This window comes from Neolamprologus brichardi, chromosome 11 (assembly GCF_056152115.1).
Source record: "Neolamprologus brichardi isolate AB-2024 chromosome 11, ASM5615211v1, whole genome shotgun sequence".
Lineage (NCBI taxonomy): Eukaryota > Metazoa > Chordata > Actinopteri > Cichliformes > Cichlidae > Neolamprologus > Neolamprologus brichardi.
In genome coordinates this window covers 26,950,343-26,971,885 of record NC_142114.1, presented here as the reverse complement: position 1 = coordinate 26,971,885, position 21,543 = coordinate 26,950,343, and the positions used below count along the sequence as shown (strand labels likewise).

Genomic DNA, 21,543 nt, shown 5'->3' with positions numbered 1-21,543 from the left:
GGGTGTGTGTACTAAGTTAGCAGGCTCTCAATGGATGAGTGGTAGAAGGTCAGCAGCAGGTTGGAGTTCAGCTTGTACCTTCTGAGGACCCTCAGGAAGGGCAGCCGCTGTTGGGCCTTCATAAACAACATGATGAACCACCTAGATAATTATTTCATAAGAAATCATGGAAGTTGTAAGGAGTTGTAAGCTCTAAGGTTAGCACAGTTAGTTTATATGGGACGGTCACGAGAAAGCCTCACAGTGTCATCAAGGGTGTGTCACAAGTTAACTTTAAACTTTCCACTTATTTGCATCATATTATAAAAGCAACCTCAAAGAGAAAAGAACACACAGTGATGAGCAGCTGTGTGTGTTTGGTAACTCAAGAAGTGTGGTAAGTTTTTATCTATCTATCTACATATATACAACTTTCATATAAGTTCTTATATTATCTGTCTGTCTGTCTCTCTCTCTATGTATGTATGTATGTATGTATGTGTATATATATATATATATATATATATATATATATATATATATATATAAAAACACCCAGCACGCCCCTGCGGGCGGTTTATCCTTCAAGCTCGGGTCCTCTACCAGAGGCCTGGGAGCTTGAGGGTCCTGCGCAGTATCTTAGCTGTTCCCAGGACTGCACTCTTCTGGACAGAGATCTCCGATGTTATTCCCGGGATCTGCTGGAGCCACTCGCCTAGCTTGGGAGTCACCGCACCTAGTGCTCCGATTACCACAGGGACCACCGTTACCTTCACCCTCCACATTCTCCTGAGCTCTTCTCTGAGCCCTTGGTATTTCTCCAGCTTCTCGTGTTCCTTCTTTCTGATGTTGCTGTCATTCGGAACTGCTACATCGATCACTACGGCCGTCTTCTTCTGTTTGTCTACCACCACTATGTCTGGTTGGTTAGCCACCACCATTTTGTCCGTCTGTATCTGGAAGTCCCACAGGATCTTAGCTCGGTCATTCTCCACCACCCTTGGGGGCATTTCCCATTTTGACCTCGGGACTTCCAGGTTATACTCGGCACAGATGTTCCTGTACACTATGCCGGCCACTTGGTTATGGCGTTCCATGTATGCCTTGCCTGCTAGCATCTTGCACCCTGCTGTTATGTGCTGGATTGTCTCTGGGGCATCTTTACACAGCCTGCACCTGGGGTCTTGCCTGGTGTGATAGACCCCAGCCTCTATGGATCTTGTACTCAGAGCTTGTTCTTGTGCTGCCATGATTAGTGCCTCTGTGCTATCTTGCAGTCCAGCTTTGTCCAGCCACTGGTAGGATTTCTGGATATCAGCCACCTCCTCTATCTGCCGGTGGTACATACCGTGCAGGGGCCTGTCCTTCCATGATGGTTCCTCGTCTCCCTCCTCTTTCTTGGGTTTCTGCTGCCTGAGGTATTCACTGAGCACGCTGTCAGTTGGGGCCATCTTTGTGATGTATTCTTGGATGTTCGTTGTCTCTTCCTGGACTGTGGTGCTGACACTCACCAGCCCCCGGCCCCCTTCCTTGCGCTTAGCGTACAGCCTCAGGGTGCTGGACTTGGGGTGAAACCCTCCATGCAAGGAGGGTTTATATATATATATATATATATATACATACATATATGTAGAGAGAGAGAGGAAACATTTTGATGTACTGTCCTTTCTAATCACTTTTTAACCAATGTCATTCTAACAAAATGCTCTATATTTATTATAGCTTTCAGTGTATTCATTATGCTGAATCAGATATGACACAATCTATTTTTTCCTCCACAGTTAATCAGGGTGATCATGGATGTGTTTCTAGTCCTTCTCCTGCTTTCAGGTAAGATTCCAGCAGTTTGGTAATTTCTCATTCAGCATATAATAATTCACTGTTTTTTTCAAATATAAATTGTTGCTACCTTGAAATTTTTAAAAGAGAGGTAATAACTGACCAAATATGGAGCAAGTTTTATTAATTCATATTTGAGGGTGAGCTGTTGCTCCAGCATTATGACTTTGATCCAACAAAAATGCATATATAATTAAATTAAATAAAAGTAACAAATTAACTAAATCAATCTGGAATCTGGGTGACTATCAGTTTAGAAATTTTCAGATTCATTGACATAGGTACAAATGAAAAGTGGTTTCCGTCCACACATTAATAAGTCGAACCATCACTGATCTACTGAGGAAATCTTATTTAAGGAATTCTTTTACTGCAGAAAGTAAAATTCTATAGAAGTCCAAGTATACAAGCATTCTGAATAAATAAACAGTATTTCTTAGTAAAATTTCAAATAACAATCCATTTCCTTCCCCAGCTTTCTGTGTCCCTACTGCTTCCTTTCCAAACTTCTATTACTTTGTGAATGAGAATATGACCTGGGATGAGGCCAATGCTTACTGCATCAAGGAGTACCTTGGACTTGCCCAAATTACTTATCCAGAGAACAACACTGCACTGGTGAACACTCCAGCCGGGGTATACACAGGCAAAGCCTGGATCGGACTTCATACAGACGGTATAGGTTGGGCCTGGCTGGATGGACGACCACCCACATATTATAGATGGAGCCTTGGCGAGCCAGACTACACTGGCCCTGGATATTGTGTGGCCACATATGATAACGAATGGTATAGTTTAAGATGTACAGAAACGCTTGGCTTCATTTGTTTTGATGGTAGGTATAAAGAGATCCTTTGTTGTAAGGTTTTACTCCTGTAGATTAAATTGACCCTTGGTACTAATTTAGCAGAATGAGGCTCAAAACATGAAATAAATAATAAACACAAAAATACAACTTCTATTCTAGTTTGAGACTGGAATAAGTCTCCCAGTGAAGCTAAAACCTGAACTACTCAGTATAAATATTAAGAAAATATGAAGACTATATATATGCAGTACTGACATATGATTTATATGGTGTATTTAAATCACAGCTTTTTTCTGCATAGCGTATTTTTCAAAACATAAATGAAATCATTAATATATGTATAATGTTACTAATGGAATCTATAACTTCTGTTTCTTTAACAGGCAGCAAGTACATTGTTAATAGGACATATGTGACTTGGAATGATGCCAAAATCAGCTGTGAAAACAAAAATTCAACTCTGGCACAAATCCCTGATGTGGAAACATTTGATGAAGTCAACAGAGTTGTGGTTAAAGACATGTGGATTGGCCTTAGTTTTTCTCCAGTCTGGGTTTGGTCAGAAACTCAACAAATCAGCACATTCATGAGCTGGAAAACAGGACAACCTAACAATGAGTTTAATTGCGCTGCTATATTGGTGGAAGATGGAACTTGGACCACCGAACCATGCATTCAACAATATCCTTTCTTCTGCTATGGAGGTATGAATGACATTTCCCTAGTTTTAACACTCAAGTGAATTTCAATTCAATTCAATTCAATTCAATTTTATTTATATAGCGCCAAATCACAACAAATGTCGCCTCAAGGCGCTTCATAGATACAGAGAAAAGCCCAACAATCATATGACCCCCTATGAGCAAGCACTTTGGCGACAGTGGGAAGGAAAAACTCCCTTTTAACAGGAAGAAACCTCCGGCAGAACCAGGCTCAGGGAGGGGCGGCCATCTGCTGCGACCGGTTGGGGTGAGAGAAGGAAGACAGGATAAAAGACATGCTGTGGAAGAGAGACAGAGATTAATAACAGATATGATTCAATACAGAGAGGTCTATTAACACATAGTGAGTGAGAAAGGTGACTGGAAAGGAAAAACTCAATGCATCATGGGAATCCCCCGGCAGCCTACATCTATTGCAGCATAACTAAGGGAGGATTCAGGGTCACCTGGTCCAGCCCTAACTATATGCTTTAGCAAAAAGGAAAGTTTTAAGCCTAATCTTAAAAGTAGAGATAGTGTCTGTCTCCCGAATCCAAACTGGAAGCTGGTTCCACAGAAGAGGGGCCTGAAAACTGAAGGCTCTCCCTCCCATTCTACTTTTAAATACTCTAGGAACAACAAGTAGGCCTGCAGAGTGGGAGCGAAGTGCTCTAATAGGGTAATATGGTACTACAAGGTCATTAAGATAGGATGGGGCCTGATTATTTAAGACCTTGTATGTGAGGAGCAGGATTTTGAATTCAATTCTGGATTTAACAGGAAGCCAATGAAGGGAAGCCAAAACAGGAGAAATATGCTCTCTCTTTCTAGTCCCTGTCAGTACTCTTGCTGCAGCATTTTGGATTAACTGAAGGCTTTTCAGTGAGTTTTTTGGACATCCTGATAATAATGAATTGCAGTAGTCCAGCCTGGAAGTAATAAATGCATGAACTAGTTTTTCAGCGTCACTCTGAGACAGGATATTTCTAATTTTAGAGATGTTGCGCAAATGGAAGAACGCAGTCTTACATATTTGTTTAATATGTGCGTTGAAGGACATATCCTGGTCAAAAATGACTCCAAGGTTCCTCACAGTGTTACTGGAGGCCAAGGTAATGCCATCCAGAGTAAGAATCTGGTTAGATACCATATTTCTAAGCTTTTCAGCGCCGAGAACAATGACCTCAGTTTTATCTGAGTTAAGAAGCAGAAAGTTAGTGGCCATCCAAGTCTTTATGTCTTTAAGACATTCCTGCAGTTTAACTAATTGGTGTGTGTTATCTGGCTTTATGGACAGATAGAGCTGGGTGTCATCTGCATAGCAGTGAAAATGTATGCTATGTCTTCTAATGATGCTGCCTAGGGGAAGCATGTATAATGTAAACAGAATTGGTCCTAGCACTGAACCCTGTGGAACTCCATAATTAACCTCAGTGTGTGAAGAGGACTCTCCATTTACATGCACAAATTGGAGTCTATTAGATAGATATGATACAAACCACTGCAGTGCAATACCTGTAATACCTACAGCATGTTCTAATCGCTCTAACAGGATATTATGGTCAACAGTATCGAATGCTGCACTAAGGTCAAGAAGGACAAGCACAGAGATGAGTCCACTGTCAGAGGCCATAAGAAGATCATTTGTAACCTTCACTAAAGCTGTTTCTGTGCTGTGATGAACTCTGAAACCTGACTGAAACTCTTCAAATAAACCATTCCTCTGCAGATGATCTGTTAGCTGTTTGACAACTACTCTTTCAAGGATTTTTGATATGAAAGGAAGGTTGGAGATTGGCCTATAATTAGCTAAGACTGCTGGGTCTAGAGATGGCTTTTTGAGTAAAGGTTTAACTGCAGCCACCTTGAAGGCCTGTGGTACATTAGAGATAGGTTGATCATATATAAGATCGAAGAATTAATCAATGGCAGGACTTCTTTGAGCAGTTTTGTAGGAATGGGGTCTAAAAGACACGTTGATGGTTTGGAGGAAGTAATTATTGAAGTTAACTCAGAAAGATCGATTGGAGAAAAAGAGTCTAACTTAACATCAATGGAACTAAGAGTAGCTGTAGATAATATTACATCTGTGGGATGATTATTGGTAATTTTTTCTCTAATGATAAAAATTTTATTTGTGAAGAAGTTCATGAAGTCATCACTAGTTAACGTTAAAGGGATGGTTGGCTCAAAAGAGCTCTGACTTTTTGTCAGCCTGGCTACAGTGCTGAAGAGAAACTTGGGGTTATTCTTATTTTCTTCAATCAGTGATGAGTAGTAAGCTGTTCTGGCTTTGCGGAGGGCTTTCTTATAAAGCAACAAACTATTTCTCCAGGCTAAATGATGATCCTCTAAATTTGTGACACGCCATTTCCTCTCCAGATTACGAGTCATCTGCTTTAGGGTACGTGTTTGAGAATTATACCACGGGGTCAGGTACTTCTGATTAGAGACCTTAGTTTTCACTGGAGCTACAGTATCCAGAGTCGTACGTAGTGAGGAGGTGAAATTATTAACAAGATAATCGACCTCTGTTGGGGTAGCGTTCAGATAGCTGCTCTGCTCTGTGTTGGTACAGGGCATTGACGATGATAACAGTGGCTGGATTATATTCTTAAACTTAGTTACAGCGCTTTCAGAAAGACATCTACTTTGATAAAGTCCACTCTCCACTGCTGCGTAATCAATTATTGTAAATGTAAATGTTATCAAGAAATGATCAGACAGGAGAGGGTTTTCAGGAAACACTGTTAAATGTTCAGTTTCTATGCCATTTGTTAAAACAAGATCTAGAGTGTGATTAAAGTGGTGGGTGGGTTCTTTTACATTTTGAGAGAAACCAATTGAGTCTAACAACAGATTAAATGCCATGTTGAGGCTGTCATTTTTAGCATCAACATGGATGTTAAAATCACCCACAATAATTATTTTATCTGAGCTCAGAACTAAATTAGATATAAAGTCTGAGAAATCAGACAGAAACTCTGTGTAAGGCCCAGGTGGACGATAGATGATAACAAGTAAGACTGGTTTCTGAGTTTCACAGCTGGGGTGGACAATGCTAAGCATCAGGCTTTCAAATGAATTAAAAGTCTGTCTTGGTCTTTCATTAATTAATAGACTGGTGTGAAAAATTGTTGCCACACCGCCCCCTCGACCTGTGCTTCGCGATTTCTGGTAGTTAGAATGACTCGGGGGTGTTGATTCATTTAAACTAACATAATCATCCTGCTGCAACCAGGTTTCTGTAAGGCAGAGTAAATCAATTTGTTGATCAATTATTAAGTCATGTACTAACAGAGACTTGGAGGAGAGAGACCTAATATTTAATAATCCACATTTCACTGTTTTACTCTTTGGTTCAGATGTGGATACTGTATTGTTCTTTCTTTGTAAATGTTTAAGTTGTTTGTTGCTGGTTTTTAGTTTGTTTTTTGTCTTTTTGGAAGCAGACACAGTCTCTATGGAGATGGGTTTTTGGGGGGGTAGCAGGAGGAGAGAAGCTGCAGAGAGGCGTGTAAGACTGCAACTCTGCTTCCTGGTCCCAACTCTGGATAGTCATGTTTTGAGGGGTTTAATAAATTTGTCGATATTTCTAGAAATGAGAGCTGCTCCATCCAAAGTGGGATGGATGCCATCTCTCCTAAAAAGACCAGGTTTCCTCCAGAAGGTTTGCCAATTATCTATGAAGCCCACATCATTTCTGGGACACCACTCAGACAGCCAGCAATTTAAGGAGAACATGCGGCTAAACATGTCACTCCTGGTCTGATTGGGGAGGGGACCAGAGAAAACTACAGAGTCCGACATTGTTTTGGCAAAGTTACACACCGATTCAATATTGATTTTAGTGACCTCCGATTGGCGTAACCGGGTGTCATTACTGCCGACGTGAATTATGATTTTACTGAATTTACGTTTACCCTTAGCCAGCAGTTTTAAATTTCCTTCAATGTCGCCCGCTCTGGCCCCTGGAAGACAATTGACTATGGTTGCCGGTGTCTCTAGCTTCACATGTCTGAGAACAGAATCACCAATTACCAGAGTTTGACCCCCAGCGGGTGTGTCACCGAGTGGGGAAAAACGGTTAGACACATGAACGGGTTGGTGGTGTACCTGGGGCTTCTGTTTAGGACTACGCTTCCTCCTCACCGTTACCCAGCCGTCTTTCCCCAGCTGCTTGGGATTTGCCGGGGAACAGCTAGCGGGGCCTACGCTATCTTCGGCTGCACCAGCTACAGGGGCCTGGCTAGCTAAGGGTGAGAGAAAGGTGCAAAGCCGAGTCTCCAGTTCAGTAATCCTGGCCTCCAGAGCTGCAAATATGCTACATTTGTTACAGATATCATTACTGCTAAAGGAGGCCGAGGAGTAACTAAACATCTGACACAATGAGCAGGAAAGTGCAGAAGGGACAGGTGAAGTAGCCATGGTGCTAACGGGTCGGCTACGAGCTAAGCTAGCGAAACAGTACAGAGACAGTGAGTGAATACTTTGGCTATAAATTAGGTAGTGAGTACACAGAAAGTGTGCTTCGGATGAAGCACGTGAAGATTATACTGTGAAAAAAAAGAATGTATTTAAAAGTTGTTAATTAAACTGCTAAGCAAATAAGCTACTCAGAAACACCACTGTGTTTGAGCAGGAACAGGAAGCGATACTATACCACAGAGCGAGCGAACACCAAGTGACAGCGCCACCGACAGGACAGGCGGAGAGAGAGGAGTGCCAATCACAGTTGTCAAAGGGCAAAAGCCAGGAGATGGTATGACCAGAAAATATTTCTTGCACACTAATCAAGATATAATGAAGACTATATACTTCTTTGTTTAATTCTAGAAATATTTTTGCCTGTTTGCTTTTTTTCTGCCCCTGATAAATGGCAAAGATGGTCATGTGACATTCTCTATCTGCTGAAGGCTGAGTCTAAGGCTTTAACTAGTTTGATTTTTTTCTTTAGCAGTTAAAGCATAAATAATTTTAAAAAATGTAAATAACAAAGTCATCAGCAGCACAAAAATACAAATAACGAAGTGCACCTGCAGCATTTTCTTTTCTTTTTTTTAAATTTAAAAGTGTATTAAATCAATGCTAGTTGCAAAAATAATTTCAATCCATTAATAAATCTACAGCATTAGCAAGTCTAAACATTACCTAGATATCTTAAGCTTTATATTTCCAAAATTCCGAAAATTTGACAAATTTATATAAAAAAAAAGAACAATAAAAGCTATGATATTCGTTTAGGTCAAAGAGGTGCACTTAATAGTGATAGCATCTCTCCAAACATGGCATCTTAATGTTGTGATTGTGTTCTGTATATTTTAACAGGGTTTTGGTTAATGTTTAAGACATTCTATTTGAATCTAATCATATACTTATATATTATTAATAACTTCCTCTAAGCCAAGTACTTGTCAAATTCCATATGATTTATTTGGAAACGTTTTGTTTTTGTGTAGTTTACAAATCTACGAAATCTAAGAAAACAGTGGTGAGCATGAATATCCAAACTGATGTCGACCTGGAAAATCCAGATAACCAGGCTGCCCTGATGCAACAGGTATAGTGTGTGTTAACAAGTTAGCCTCACTTGATTATTATTACCAGTAAGAGAGCTTTCTCCATTCTCTCAGCCAGTGTTGTGTCCAATGTTCCCTCTAATTTTTTATGTGTCTGAGCGAACACACAAACTCCCTGAGCGGTCCCTTGGACCACTGTGAGCAACAGCAGAAGTGTGCAGTGTGATCACGCCAGCATTGAATCCATCCAAGTTACATGGTTTATTAAAATAATCAAATCTCAACATTTACATTTATGTTAGACTACTTTTAATTAACTGCTTTAGCCCACTTACAATGAAAATTTAAAACAATCTTTTCATGACCTGTGTAGTACGTTAACACTCTTGGAAGTAAAAATAACTTGAACTGCAATTTTGAAAAGACAACTTTTTTTTAAGTAAAGCTCTGACTTGTATTATGAGTATGAGTCTGTGGTTTGGGAGAGAGACCTGTAACTCTGTCTGCAAAATACAGCATATAATGACCAATGTTGGGCAATTAATTATATAGTTACTTCTTCAAAAAAGTTACTGAGTTGTGCAAAGTTTTTTTGCAGCGGTTTACCTAAAAATGCTGCCAAGGCATTTTTAAAATAAACATATAAAACTATTTACAGAACAATCAGGTGTTCTGCATCAAATTTGATGCCACACAAATTATTTATGCCACTCCAAAAAATCATTTCTGTCCACTATGAGATGAAGGAGAACAACAGCCTGATACCTGCAGGCCTGACAACAGATGTATCACTCCTGTAACACCTGTAACATTCAGCAGTCGCCTCATTGTTCTGACACACACAACAAAACTATTGACTACACTACACACTAACTACACAAGATTTGCGCTAAATTTCGCAAATCTCTCACATCTCTCACATCTCAAAACACCACCGTCACTCCTAAAACTTTCCCCTCCCTAAACAACTAAATGTCATGTTTTGATTGGTCGACATGGTACATTTTTCGACCAATGGGAAAGGGTGAGGGTTTTTTGGTGTTGTTTTTGCTCACAGGCGGAGAGTGCTTTCGAGCGTTTTCCTTATAAAACGCCATTTTTACCATTTCAGTGAATATAAACACGATAGCATTCAGGAAGAAAAACAAACATTGCATATATTTTAATCATAACTTCTATCGACACAATTCAAAAACTGGTATAAAGTCCACACTTTTTCCGTCAATTGTTCCGCGTGTCCTGCTCACATCTCCAATGGTTGTTCATGTTGTCATTAATGTGGCTTCACTCCACATCATCCACGGCGCTTTGCCAGCTAAAACACCAGTGTTGGCACAAAAGGACGATGTCATAGGCTGTCAACGATGTTGATTAGCTGCGTATGTATGAATGTGAATCACATCATTGGCTGGACTATGGGATAAGGTGGCATTGTTCTAATCCCATACGGGAGCAGCCACACTTACTGAATCACACTGCAAAACAGAATTGTTGATGTATTTACTACAAATTTAATTTCAATTCAGGTTAGATTTTCTTTTTGCGCAATGCTGATTTTTTTCTGAACAGAGACCGTGCCAGCAGCACGCAACTTAGAGGGAACATTAGCTGTGTCCCAAAACGTCGGCTGCATCCTCCGGAGGCCGCATTTGAAGGCAGATTAAGTCACAGCCAGACAGCGAAGGCTGTGCCAATTTGTCGACTCCTTCAAATGCGTCCTTCATTTCCTTGAATTTGAAGGATGGGCCAAGTGTGTCCTTCGTGGCCCACCATATCCCAGAATTCATGGCGCAGCCCAGCAAGTTTTAAAATTAGTCTTATTAATCTTTCTGTGACACAGAAAGTGATGCCATACAGAGTAAGCACCTGGTAGATTCTATATTATATATCTATATTATTCTATATAAGATTTTTAGGTAAAAGTTTTATCTGAATTTAGAAGAAATCATCCACACCTTTATATCTTTAAGACATTTCACTAATTGGGCAAAGTCTGGTTTATGGATAGATCAAGCTGTGTAGCAATGACACTGGAAATTGGAGTCTATCAGATAGACAATTACCCTCCTAGGACCTGGCGTCCACATATGTGGACATCACATTTTGGGATGTCTGACCCAAAATAATAAATTCTGCTCTACAAGGACCTGATATCCACTTACGAGGACATCATACTGCCACTGTTCTATCGAAATTTTAAACATATGTCCAAATATGTGGATCTAATTTTTTCTCAGAAACAAAAAACAGTTAAAAAAATAAAATCTGGAAATTATTTTTTTTACTTTCAGCATGTCCCAACATGCCCAAATATCAAAGAGAAATTAAAAATGCATGTCATGGAAGAGTTTGGGTGTTAAGAGGTTAAATAAGACAAACTCATGTCTTTTGATGTGAGACTTTGTTTGTTTCAAGTCTTCCTCAGGTTGTAGTTAAAATAATATTATTTTTCTAGGGAAAAAAAAACAAAACATGTTTACTCATTTTATTGTGCTTATTTTACTAAGATTCAGCTAGGACCCTTTCTAACTGTCAATGATAGTTTAAAAACTCGCATAGCATGGGGAATTTCTCCACTTCTGAAATCACGTATTTCAGAGGTGACTTACAGTGAGGGTATCTAACATAATTCATCCTCTTTCTTCTTATTTAGCTGCAAGCAACACTCGCTAAGCAGGGTGTGACTGACTTCAAACTGACATGGACAAAAAAGCCTGTGCAGAACAGCAGGAAGAAACCTGATGGTACACACACACACACACACACACACACACACACACACACACACACACACACACACACACACACACACACACACACACACACACACAGAATGAGTTTTCTCTGAATATTTAAGTGGTTTTATCTCATTTCAGATGCTTGTTTGAACGTGTGAGATTGACTTCCAGAGGACTGTGCTACAACACTGTTCATTCAAAGGATCACTTTAAATTGTACACTCTTTAAATTTGTTATTAGTTAATTATATTAGCCTAGGTATAAAACGGCATGTTTTGTGTGCATTAAGTCTGAATTGTAAACATTCAACTTTTCTCATTTCAGTTTTGTATTTAAAGGTAGTATATTTGACACCACATGTGTGACATTGAAGCAATACATTAGGGATCCATTTTATTCAAATAATGCTGTTTTGTTAAACCTGCTGGTGTATCTCAGTTGCTTGCAAAGTGCCCATTAGGAGACATGTCTGATGAGTCTGTTAATTGGATTACTGAGACTCAGTTACAGTGGCTTGCAAAAGTACTCGACCCCCTTGAACTTTTACCACATTTTGTCACATTACAGCCACAAACATGAGTCAATTTTATTGGAATTCCACGTGAAAGACCAATACAAGGTGGTGTACACGTGAGAAGTGGAACGAAAATCATACATGATTCCAAACATTTTTTACAAATAAATAACTGCAAAGTGGGGTGTGCGTAATTCTTCAGCCCTCTTTGGTCTGAGTGCAGTCAGTTGCCCATAGACATTGGCTGATGAGTGCTAATGACTAAATAGAGTGCACCTGTGTGTAATCTAATGTCAGTACAAATACAGCTGCTCTGTGACGGCCTCAGAGGTTGTCTAAGAGAATATTGGGAGCAGCAACACCATGAAGTCCAAAGAACACACCAGACAGGTCAGGGATAAAGTTATTGAGAAATTTAAAGTAGGCTTAGGCTACAAAAAGATTTCCCAAGCCTTGAACATCCACGGAGCACTGTTCAAGCCATCATTCAGAAATGGAAGGAGTATGGCACAACTGTAAACCTACCAAGACAAGGCCGTCCACCTAAACTCACAGGCCGAACAAGGAGAGCGCTGATCAGAAATGCAGCCAAGAGGCCCATGGTGACTGTGGGCGAGCTGCAGAGATCTACAGCTCAGGTGGGGGAATCTGTCCATAGGACAACTATTAGTCGTGCACTGCACAAAGTTGGCCTTTATGGAAGAGTGGCAAGAAGAAAGCCATTGTTAACAGAAAACCATAAGAAGTCCCGTTTGAAGTTTGCCACAAGCTATGTGGGGGACACAGCAAACATGTGGAAGAAGGTGCTCTGGTCAGATGAGACCAAAATGGAACTTTGTGGCCAAAATGCAAAAACGCTATGTGTGGCGGGAAACTAACACTGCACATCACTCTGAACACACCATCCCCACTGTCAAATATGGTGGTGGCAGCATCATGCTCTTCTTCAGCGGGGACAGGGAAGCTGGTCAGAGTTGATGGGAAGATGGATGGAGCCAAATACAGGGCAATCTTGGAAGAAAACCTCTTGCAGTCTGCAAAAGACTAGGGACTGGGGTGGAGATTCACCTTCCAGCAGGACAACGACATAAAGACAGGGCAACAATGGGATGGTTTAAAACAAAACATATCCATGTGTTAGAATGGCCCAGTCAAAGTCCAGATCTAAATCCAATTGAGAATCTGTGGCAAGATCTGAAAACTGCTGTTCAGAAACGCTGTCCATCTAATCTGATTGAGCTGGAGCTGTTTTGCAAAGAAGAATGGGCAAGGATTTCAGTCTCTAGATGTGCAAAGCTGCTAGAGACAGACCCTAAAAGACTGGCAGCTGTAATTGCAGCAAATGGTGGTTCTACAAAGTATCGACTGAGGGGGCTGAATAATTACGCACAGCCCACTTTTCAGTTATTTATTTGTAAAAAATGTTTGGAATCATGTATGATTTTCGTTGCACTTCTCACGTGTACACCACTTTGTGTTGGTCTTTCACATGAAATTCCAATAAAATTGATTCATGTTTGTGGCTGTAATGTGACAAAGTGTGGAAACGTTCAAGGGGGCTGAATACTTTTGCAAGCCACTGTATTCAGCTTTGTAGGGAATTCTGACCTACACAATTAGGAATGTGTTTGACACTAAGAAGGAACATTTCAAGGATTTGTATTGTGAGTGTCCTCTAACATTTGCCACTATGAATCTATTTCTTTTCTCTTTCATTTAGTAAGCACTATTTTTCCCTCTTAAATACTATAACCTGTTTTATGAAAGGATTATCAAATTAAGTTGTATTGTTTATTTATTTCCTTATTTATTTTAAGAAATCTGAAAATAAATTCTCCTGTATGTGTGTATTATGAGCTTAGTCCCTCACTCAAGACAAGTAAAGTCACTCTGTAACAATACCAATTTTTAGTAGTTGTTTAGTTGTTGTTAAAACTAAATACATAGTACAGAATAAACACAACATTATAAAAATCTGTTCTTGGGTCTGGTCACTCAACTGGGAGTTCAGATAAGGATCCAAAAGGGTGGAGTGCTCACTCTATGTCAGCTCACTCTTTTTACTAGTTGTAATTTATTCCTTTGCATTTGTCAAAACTAAAGACAAATATAGCCTATTTATAAAGGTATGTAATTAGTTTTTGAGCCATGCAATCTAAACTAGACTCATATAGTTATATAGGTGAACGTAAACATTAATTCCCTGGTGAGGTCACTAGACTTCAGGTAGAGAAAAAAAAAAAACTACTTGCTTGACTTGTGAAATAAAATCAAAGAATTTTCCACATTTATCTTATTGCTGTTATTCAATTCTTTACAGTTCAAACTCTCCTTTTTATTGTAATAATAAATAAACAAACAAGCAACTTTTTTTTTTTTTTACTTTCTTTTATTGCCGTATAAATAAATGGTCTGCATTTGTACAGTGCTTTACTAGTCCCTAAGGACCCCAAAGCGCTTTACACATCCAGTCATCCACACACTGGTGATGGCAAGCTACATTGTAGCCACAGCCATCCTGGGGCGCACTGACATAGGTGAGGCTGCCGGACACTGGCACCACCGGGCCCTCTGACTACCACCAGTAGGCAACGGGTGAAGTGTCTTACCCAAGTATACAACAACTGAGACTGTCCAAGCCAGGGCTCGAACCAGCAACCTTCCGATAATAAGGCGACTTCTCAACTCTTGGGCCACGACCGCTCGAGAGTTGAATCGCATACACAAATAAATGCAATCAGACTGCAAGCTTATATGTAGTTTCCAGGATATTTAAAGCTAGAATGAGAGACAAAGCCCTCATTTGTCAGGAGCCTCTATTTGAATATTTACAAATAGACAGATTACAGATTTGAATATTTGCACTATAACAAAGTCCAATTTTTGTTGCTTATCAAGTTTTTCTTTTTTTTTTTTTTTTTCCAAATTCTACTTCCTCTCAGTACTGCAGTGTCATTTTATCATTTTCAAACCATTTTATTTTGGAAAATCTAATTGTACAAGCTAGCCAGGCTAACTCAACTAAACAACTTAAAGAGACACCAAACCATTGTGACTGTTACAAGTGGCACACGATTTTATCTTGTTTTAGTTGTTTTGAGTATGAGTATGACCTGGTTATAGCGTTCCATGTGTCCTGCTTGCTAACATCTTCCACCCTACTGTTATCTGCTGAATTACCTCAAGGGCATTTTTGCACAGTCTGCAACTGGGATCTTGTGTGTGGTTGTGGTAGTCCTCAGCAGTGTTGGGCAAGTTACTTTGAAAAAGTAATTAATTATAGTTACTAGTTACTACTTCAAAAAAGTAACTGAGTTACAATATTCTAAAGTAATTAATTACTTGAAAAGTAGCTATTGCGTTACTTTAAAAAAAAAAACGTTTAACCCTCTGGGGTCCAGGGTATAATTGGCCATTTTTAACTACTTTTGATTTTCCCTCCACATTTTACCTTTAAAAACTATTTACTTTGTCTTGTTTGGTATCATTCTTTTTGGCACAACTTCACGTGTCTGAATTTACAGTTATGTTTTCATTTTGACATACTGTATTAACACAACTGATCTAAAATCACAAACATGTTTAATGAATCATATTTCATAACTGTAAATAAAAATATAAATTGTCAATTTTAAAATCATATGCACAAGTTTTGCAAACAAAGTTATTTGCATCCATTTACCTTTTACCCTTTTTAAAATAACCATTTCAAACTATTTACAGAACCATCAGCTGTTCTGCATTCAATAAGATGCCACACAAATTATTTGTGCCACTCCAAAAAAATAATTTCTGTCCACTATAAAGGAGAACATCACAGCCTGATACCTGCAGGTCTGACAGCAGCAGGTGTATCACTCCTTTTTCTACTTGGAGACAGCAGTCACCTCATTGTTCTGACGCACAACACAAAACTATCCACAACAATACACACTAACTACACAAGACAACACATTAACTACACACTCCAAACACGCTAAATCTCTCACATCTCAAAACTCTCTCTCTCTCTCTCTCTCTCGCCATCACTCCTAAAACTTCCTGGTTTTTTTTTTCTCTCATAAGCAGAGAGTGCTTGCTAGCGCTGTCCTTAGACAGTAAACACGGTAAAAACGCCACATATATATTGTTTATCATGACTCTGGTTTTACGTGGCTTATCAACACAATTTAAAAACTGGTATATATCACCTTCTTGCTTTGTCTTTAAGTGGTCATGTAATTGGCCTACCACAACTACTTTATTCTTCCTCAGTCAAACAGCAGCACTCATGCGATTGTTTTGCCCCTTAGCTCCAGGTGTTGTGCTAGACAGTGATCGTGATTACCATCCGTGGGAGCGCGCGCAGCTGCTTAAAGCTGTAGCGTCCAGATTACTTACATAGTCAGCTACAACTGATATAAGATGCGGTAAGCTGAACACAGCTTCAACCTTCTGTTTGTTGAAAAATAGTAACGGACCGCATTTTCTTGTTAGTAATTGTAACGGCGTTGTAACAATAGGAATAGTAATTAGTTAGATTACTCGTTACTGAAAAAAGTAACGCTGTTACTTGTAGCACAGTTATTCCCATCACTGGTCCTCAGCACCTATCAATCTTGTCCTTAGGTCTTGTTCCTGTGTGGTCTTTCAGTCTTTCTCAACATCAGCCACTTCCTATATTTGGTGGTGATACATGCCGTCCAGAAGCCGTCCAGAAGCCTGTCCTTCCATGGTGGTTCCTCTCCTTTCTCAGGTTTCTGCTGCCTGATGTACTCACTAAGTACACAACCAGCCAATGGGTCTTTGTTTCATCCTGAATAGTGGTTCTGACACTTACTAGGATACATAAAAGCTAAGGTGGAATGTCTCAGTTGGCAAAATTATGGATTTCAATTACGTTTACCAGAGAAATATCAATAACATAGTAAAAAGTAGTTTTTACAATTTGTCTATGCTTTTAATTGATGATGGTGGGATAAGGTCGTCAGACTGGTGGACCACTGACATAGAGGCCTTGCCCTGCAAAGATCCAGCGGGAAACCCCAAGTTATAATTGTTAAAGTCCAAAACTACCAAGACTACGTCAATGTGCTATGGGGGGCCTGGAAGCAAGGCCCGTTGCAATACAAGGGGAACCCAGTGGTTTTCCTGAATAAACCACAAGCACTGCCAAAGCTTGCTCTGCTTTGAACGATGTGAGGGACCTACCTCAAGGGTGTCCAGATAACCAAAACGGAATAATGTTTAAAGCCAGATGCCATACTTTAAAGGGGTGAGAGTAAAGAGTTTCTGGATCCGGAGAAGGGAATGTTATACGTGAAAAAGATCGACTTATTGACTGAAACTGTCGGATGAAGGTCCACTACTGGTTGACTCTTGTTTATAGCCAGTCCAAGATGATGTGGAGCTTTGCAGGAAGGAAGGTTTGGTCGACAGTGCAATTACAATGTAAACCTGTTAAGGCTGGAAAAATAACCGATTACACTACTTAAGATGTTTATTAAAGAACAAGTTAGTGGCCCAGTCAATTCCACTCCTCTTCTGTTGGCTGATCCCATCTGCGCGTGGTCTTCATGCCGCACCCAACCTCGCTCATGCTCTTGTACTGCACTTTCCACTTCAGCATCCTGCTGTATCTTTCATTGGCCACCTTGACTCAAGGCAACAATTCCCCTTGTACTCTTCTCACTTCTAACTCTGTTGCCACCACTGAAGGCCCCGAGCTTCTGGTTGACAAGCTCTTTGATGTCCTTTGCTTGGCTAGCACACAACCGATAGAAGACAAAACTAGGAGTCTTATTTCTCAATAGGGACGCAAGTAAAACAGAGAAAATGCTGGACAAGCAGAGTTGTCTAAACAGTGAACATCAATTCCCTTGTGACCAAAGAAGCAAAAGACCCATGTTTCTGCCCGGTTTCGGACCGGGGACCATTCGCGTGTGAGGCGAATGTGATAACCACTACACTACGGAAACGGTGAGCGATGGTTCGCTTGGCTTTGGAATGTGTCTTAATCAGTAATCTGACCAATCTGACAAATCTGATGGCATGTTACTATCATGCCCTTGAACGGAAGGAACCATGGAGAAGAGACAGACTCTCGCTAGCAAGGAATCTGAACTATAGTCTCGATGTTAGGCTCACTTAAACTTTTGACATTTAGGAGTTCTCTGAAGCAAGCGCAGCTCGACATATGCTGGCCTAAGAACCCCAGAACCTCGAGCAGCAGAACTGTTGCCTAAAGAGGCCATGCGTTTGATCGCGTTGTGCATTGGCTGAAAATAGGCCCAAGTCCTGTGCAGGCCAGCTAGAGCCACTCATTTCCAAGAGCTTAGTCTGTGCCTGCATCTTCAGTGAATATGGTGACTGGAGACATGTTGATTTGTGTGAAATTTCCTGAAATTTGGGCTATAGACAACTTTTTAGCAACATGAGCATCCAAAGGTTACAAGCGTCAGAGCCCTGTACAAGATTTGAGTACTTTCTCTCCTCTGTGTCCCAAACAGCAGTACAACCCCATAAGATAAAGCAATGCCTGCAGGCAGACACTTTTGTATCGGGAAACAAAGAAGCATGTTTCCGCCTGGTTTCGGACCAGGGACCTTTCGCGTGTTAGGCGAACGTGATAACCACTACACTACGGAAACGGAGCGTGCATGCCCTCTCGTCATTAGAGGGGCATTTCGATGCCTTCTCACATTTGAGGACTTTTATGACAGATCATGTAGGACTAGTGAGAAGCGGGGGAACTCCCATTTGTGTCATTTTTCAAGCATTCCCCCATTTATGGTTATATTAACAATCCAAATTGTGATCTTGAGATAGCATCTCTTCAAATGGGAGCTGATCTTCTTGTTGACAAGCTCTTTGATGTTCTTTGTCAGGCTAGCACACAACCTACAGAAGACAAACCCAAGAGACTTATTTGTTAATAGGGACGCAAGTAAAGCAGAGAAAACGCTGGACAAGCAGAGTTCTCTTGGACTAGCTTCTCTTCTCATGGGAGCTCTTGCCTAGAAGACATTTTTGACTTGTGAGTGCACAGGTGGAATTGATGTTTTTTCAAAGCCATTATAGGACTAGATTGTTAGATTGACTAGGATGTGGTGGAGAAATTCCACAGGGTCTTTTTGAATGATGGACTCTGTGCAAAAAAATGCACGTAGCGTGCGATTAACGGGTGTGTGGTCATTCCAGGTAAAAGGCAGAGCAGAGAAGGAGACTGGCGGAGATACTGTCCACTATACTAACGAGGACCTGCAAGGCACTGTCGGGGACACGTCAAGGTGGGATTCGCAGCAGGTATGACACACAAATTGTCGTCGGCCATGTAAAAATCCCCATCACTTTACCAGGAACTACAGTTTTATGGGTGTTTGACAGAGAACTTTTTTCTGCTTGCAGGAGGGTTCCATGGTGTAACGGTTAGCACTCTGGACTTTGAATCCAGTGATCTGAGTTCAAGTCTCAGTGGAGCCTCATTTGGCTTTTTTGCCCTTTGCTCCGCAGTTGCATTAGCATTAGCACACGCTAGCATGAGAGTCTAATTACTTATAGAACAAGTTAGTGGCCCAGTCAATTCCACTCCTCTTCTGTTGGCTGATCCCATCTGCGCGTGGTCTTCATGCCGCACCCAACCTCGCTCATGCTCTTGTACTGCACTTTCCACTTCAGCGTCCTGCTGTATCTTTCATTGGCCACCTTGACTCAAGGCAACAATTCCCCTTGTACTCTTCTCACTTCTAACTCTATTGCCACCACTGAAGGCCCCGAGCTTCTGGTTGACAAGCTCTTTGATGTCCTTTGCTTGGCTAGCACACAACCGATAGAAGACAAAACTAGGAGTCTTATTTCTCAATAGGGACGCAAGTAAAACAGAGAAAATGCTGGACAAGCAGAGTTGTCTAAACAGTGAACATCAATTCCCTTGTGACCAAAGAAGCAAAAGACCCATGTTTCCGCCCGGTTTCGGACCGGGGACCTTTCGCGTGTGAGGCGAATGTGATAACCACTACACTACGTAAACGGTGAGCGATGGCTCGCTTGGCTTTGGAATGTGTCTTAATCAGTAATCTGACCAATCTGACAAATCTGATGGCATGTTACTATCATGCCCTTGAACGGAAGGAACCATGGAGAAGAGACAGACGCTCGCTAGCAAGGAATCTGAACTATAGTCTCGATGTTAGGCTCACTTAAACTTTTGACATTTAGGAGTTCTCTGAAGCAAGCGCAGCTCGACATATGCTGGCCTAAGAACCCCAGAACCTCGAGCAGCAGAACTGTTGCCTAAAGAGGCCATGCGTTTGATCGCGTTGTGCATTGGCTGAAAATAGGCCCAAGTCCTGTGCAGGCCAGCTAGAGCCACTCATTTCCAAGAGCTTAGTCTGTGCCTGCATCTTCAGTGAATATGGTGACTGGAGACATGTTGATTTGTGTGAAATTTCCTGAAATTTGGGCTATAGACAACTTTTTAGCAACATGAGCATCCAAAGGTTACAAGCGTCAGAGCCCTGTACAAGATTTGAGTACTTTCTCTCCTCTGTGTCCCAAACAGCAGTACAACCCCATAAGATAAAGCAATGCCTGCAGGCAGACACTTTTGTATCGGGAAACAAAGAAGCATGTTTCCGCCTGGTTTCGGACCAGGGACCTTTCGCGTGTTAGGCGAACGTGATAACCACTACACTACGGAAACGTGCATGCCCTCTTGTCATTAGAGGGGCATTTCGATGCCTTCTCACATTTCAGGACTTTTATGACAGATCATGTAGGACTAGTGAGAAGCGGGGGAACTCCCATTTGTGTCATTTTTCAAGCATTCCCCCATTTATGGTTATATTGACAATCCAAATTGTGATCTCAAGATAGCATCTCTTCAAATGGGAGCTGATCTTCTTGTTGACAAGCTCTTTGATGTTCTTTGTCAGGCTAGCACACAACCTACAGAAGACAAACCCAAGAGACTTATTTGTTAATAGGGACGCAAGTAAAGCAGAGAAAACGCTGGACAAGCAGAGTTCTCTTGGACTAGCTTCTCTTCTCATGGGAGCTCTTGCCTAGAAGACATTTTTGACTTGTGAGTGCACAGGTGGAATTGATGTTTTTTCAAACCCATTATAGGACTAGATTGTTAGATTGACTAGGATGTGGTGGAGAAATTCCACAGGGTCTTTTTGAATGATGGACTCTGTGCAAAAAAATGCACGTAGCGTGCGATTAACGGGTGTGTGGTCATTCCAGGTAAAAGGCAGAGCAGAGAAGGAGACTGCTCACTCCCCGTCGGGGAATCGAACCCCGGTCTTCTGCGTGACAGGCGGAGATACTGTCCACTATACTAACGAGGACCTGCAAGGCACTGTCGGGGACACGTCAAGGTGGGATTCGCAGCAGGTATGACACGCAAATTGTCGTCGGCCATGTAAAAATCCCCATCACTTTACCAGGAACTACAGTTTTATA

At 40.9% G+C, this 21,543-nt stretch overlaps 1 protein-coding gene and 6 non-coding genes across 7 annotated transcripts; 2 read left to right on the top strand and 5 right to left on the bottom strand.

Annotated features, from left to right (window-relative positions):
- The first annotated feature begins 358 nt into the window (after positions 1-358).
- On the top strand, positions 359-11,742 carry LOC148100599 (C-type mannose receptor 2-like). Its single transcript, XM_087847836.1, has 7 exons — positions 359-376; positions 1,761-1,809; positions 2,294-2,653; positions 3,010-3,330; positions 8,787-8,887; positions 11,500-11,590; positions 11,723-11,742. The coding sequence occupies exons 2-7, from the start codon at positions 1,776-1,778 to the stop codon at positions 11,740-11,742; spliced, it is 927 nt and encodes a 308-aa protein (XP_087703962.1). The 5' UTR covers positions 359-376; positions 1,761-1,775.
- Positions 11,743-17,983: 6,241 nt separating this feature from the next.
- trnav-cac (transfer RNA valine (anticodon CAC)) lies at positions 17,984-18,056 on the bottom strand. Its single transcript has one exon. It is a non-coding gene; the product is annotated as a tRNA-Val (tRNA).
- A 599-nt stretch (positions 18,057-18,655) lies between these two features.
- trnav-aac (transfer RNA valine (anticodon AAC)) lies at positions 18,656-18,728 on the bottom strand. The gene has a single exon. It is a non-coding gene; the product is annotated as a tRNA-Val (tRNA).
- A 760-nt stretch (positions 18,729-19,488) lies between these two features.
- trnaq-uug (transfer RNA glutamine (anticodon UUG)) lies at positions 19,489-19,560 on the top strand. Its single transcript has one exon. It is a non-coding gene; the product is annotated as a tRNA-Gln (tRNA).
- Positions 19,561-20,034: 474 nt separating this feature from the next.
- trnav-cac (transfer RNA valine (anticodon CAC)) lies at positions 20,035-20,107 on the bottom strand. Its single transcript has one exon. It is a non-coding gene; the product is annotated as a tRNA-Val (tRNA).
- Positions 20,108-20,706: 599 nt separating this feature from the next.
- On the bottom strand, positions 20,707-20,779 carry trnav-aac (transfer RNA valine (anticodon AAC)). The gene has a single exon. It is a non-coding gene; the product is annotated as a tRNA-Val (tRNA).
- Positions 20,780-21,356: 577 nt separating this feature from the next.
- Positions 21,357-21,428, bottom strand: trnad-guc (transfer RNA aspartic acid (anticodon GUC)). The gene has a single exon. It is a non-coding gene; the product is annotated as a tRNA-Asp (tRNA).
- Between the last annotated feature and the right edge of the window lie 115 nt (positions 21,429-21,543).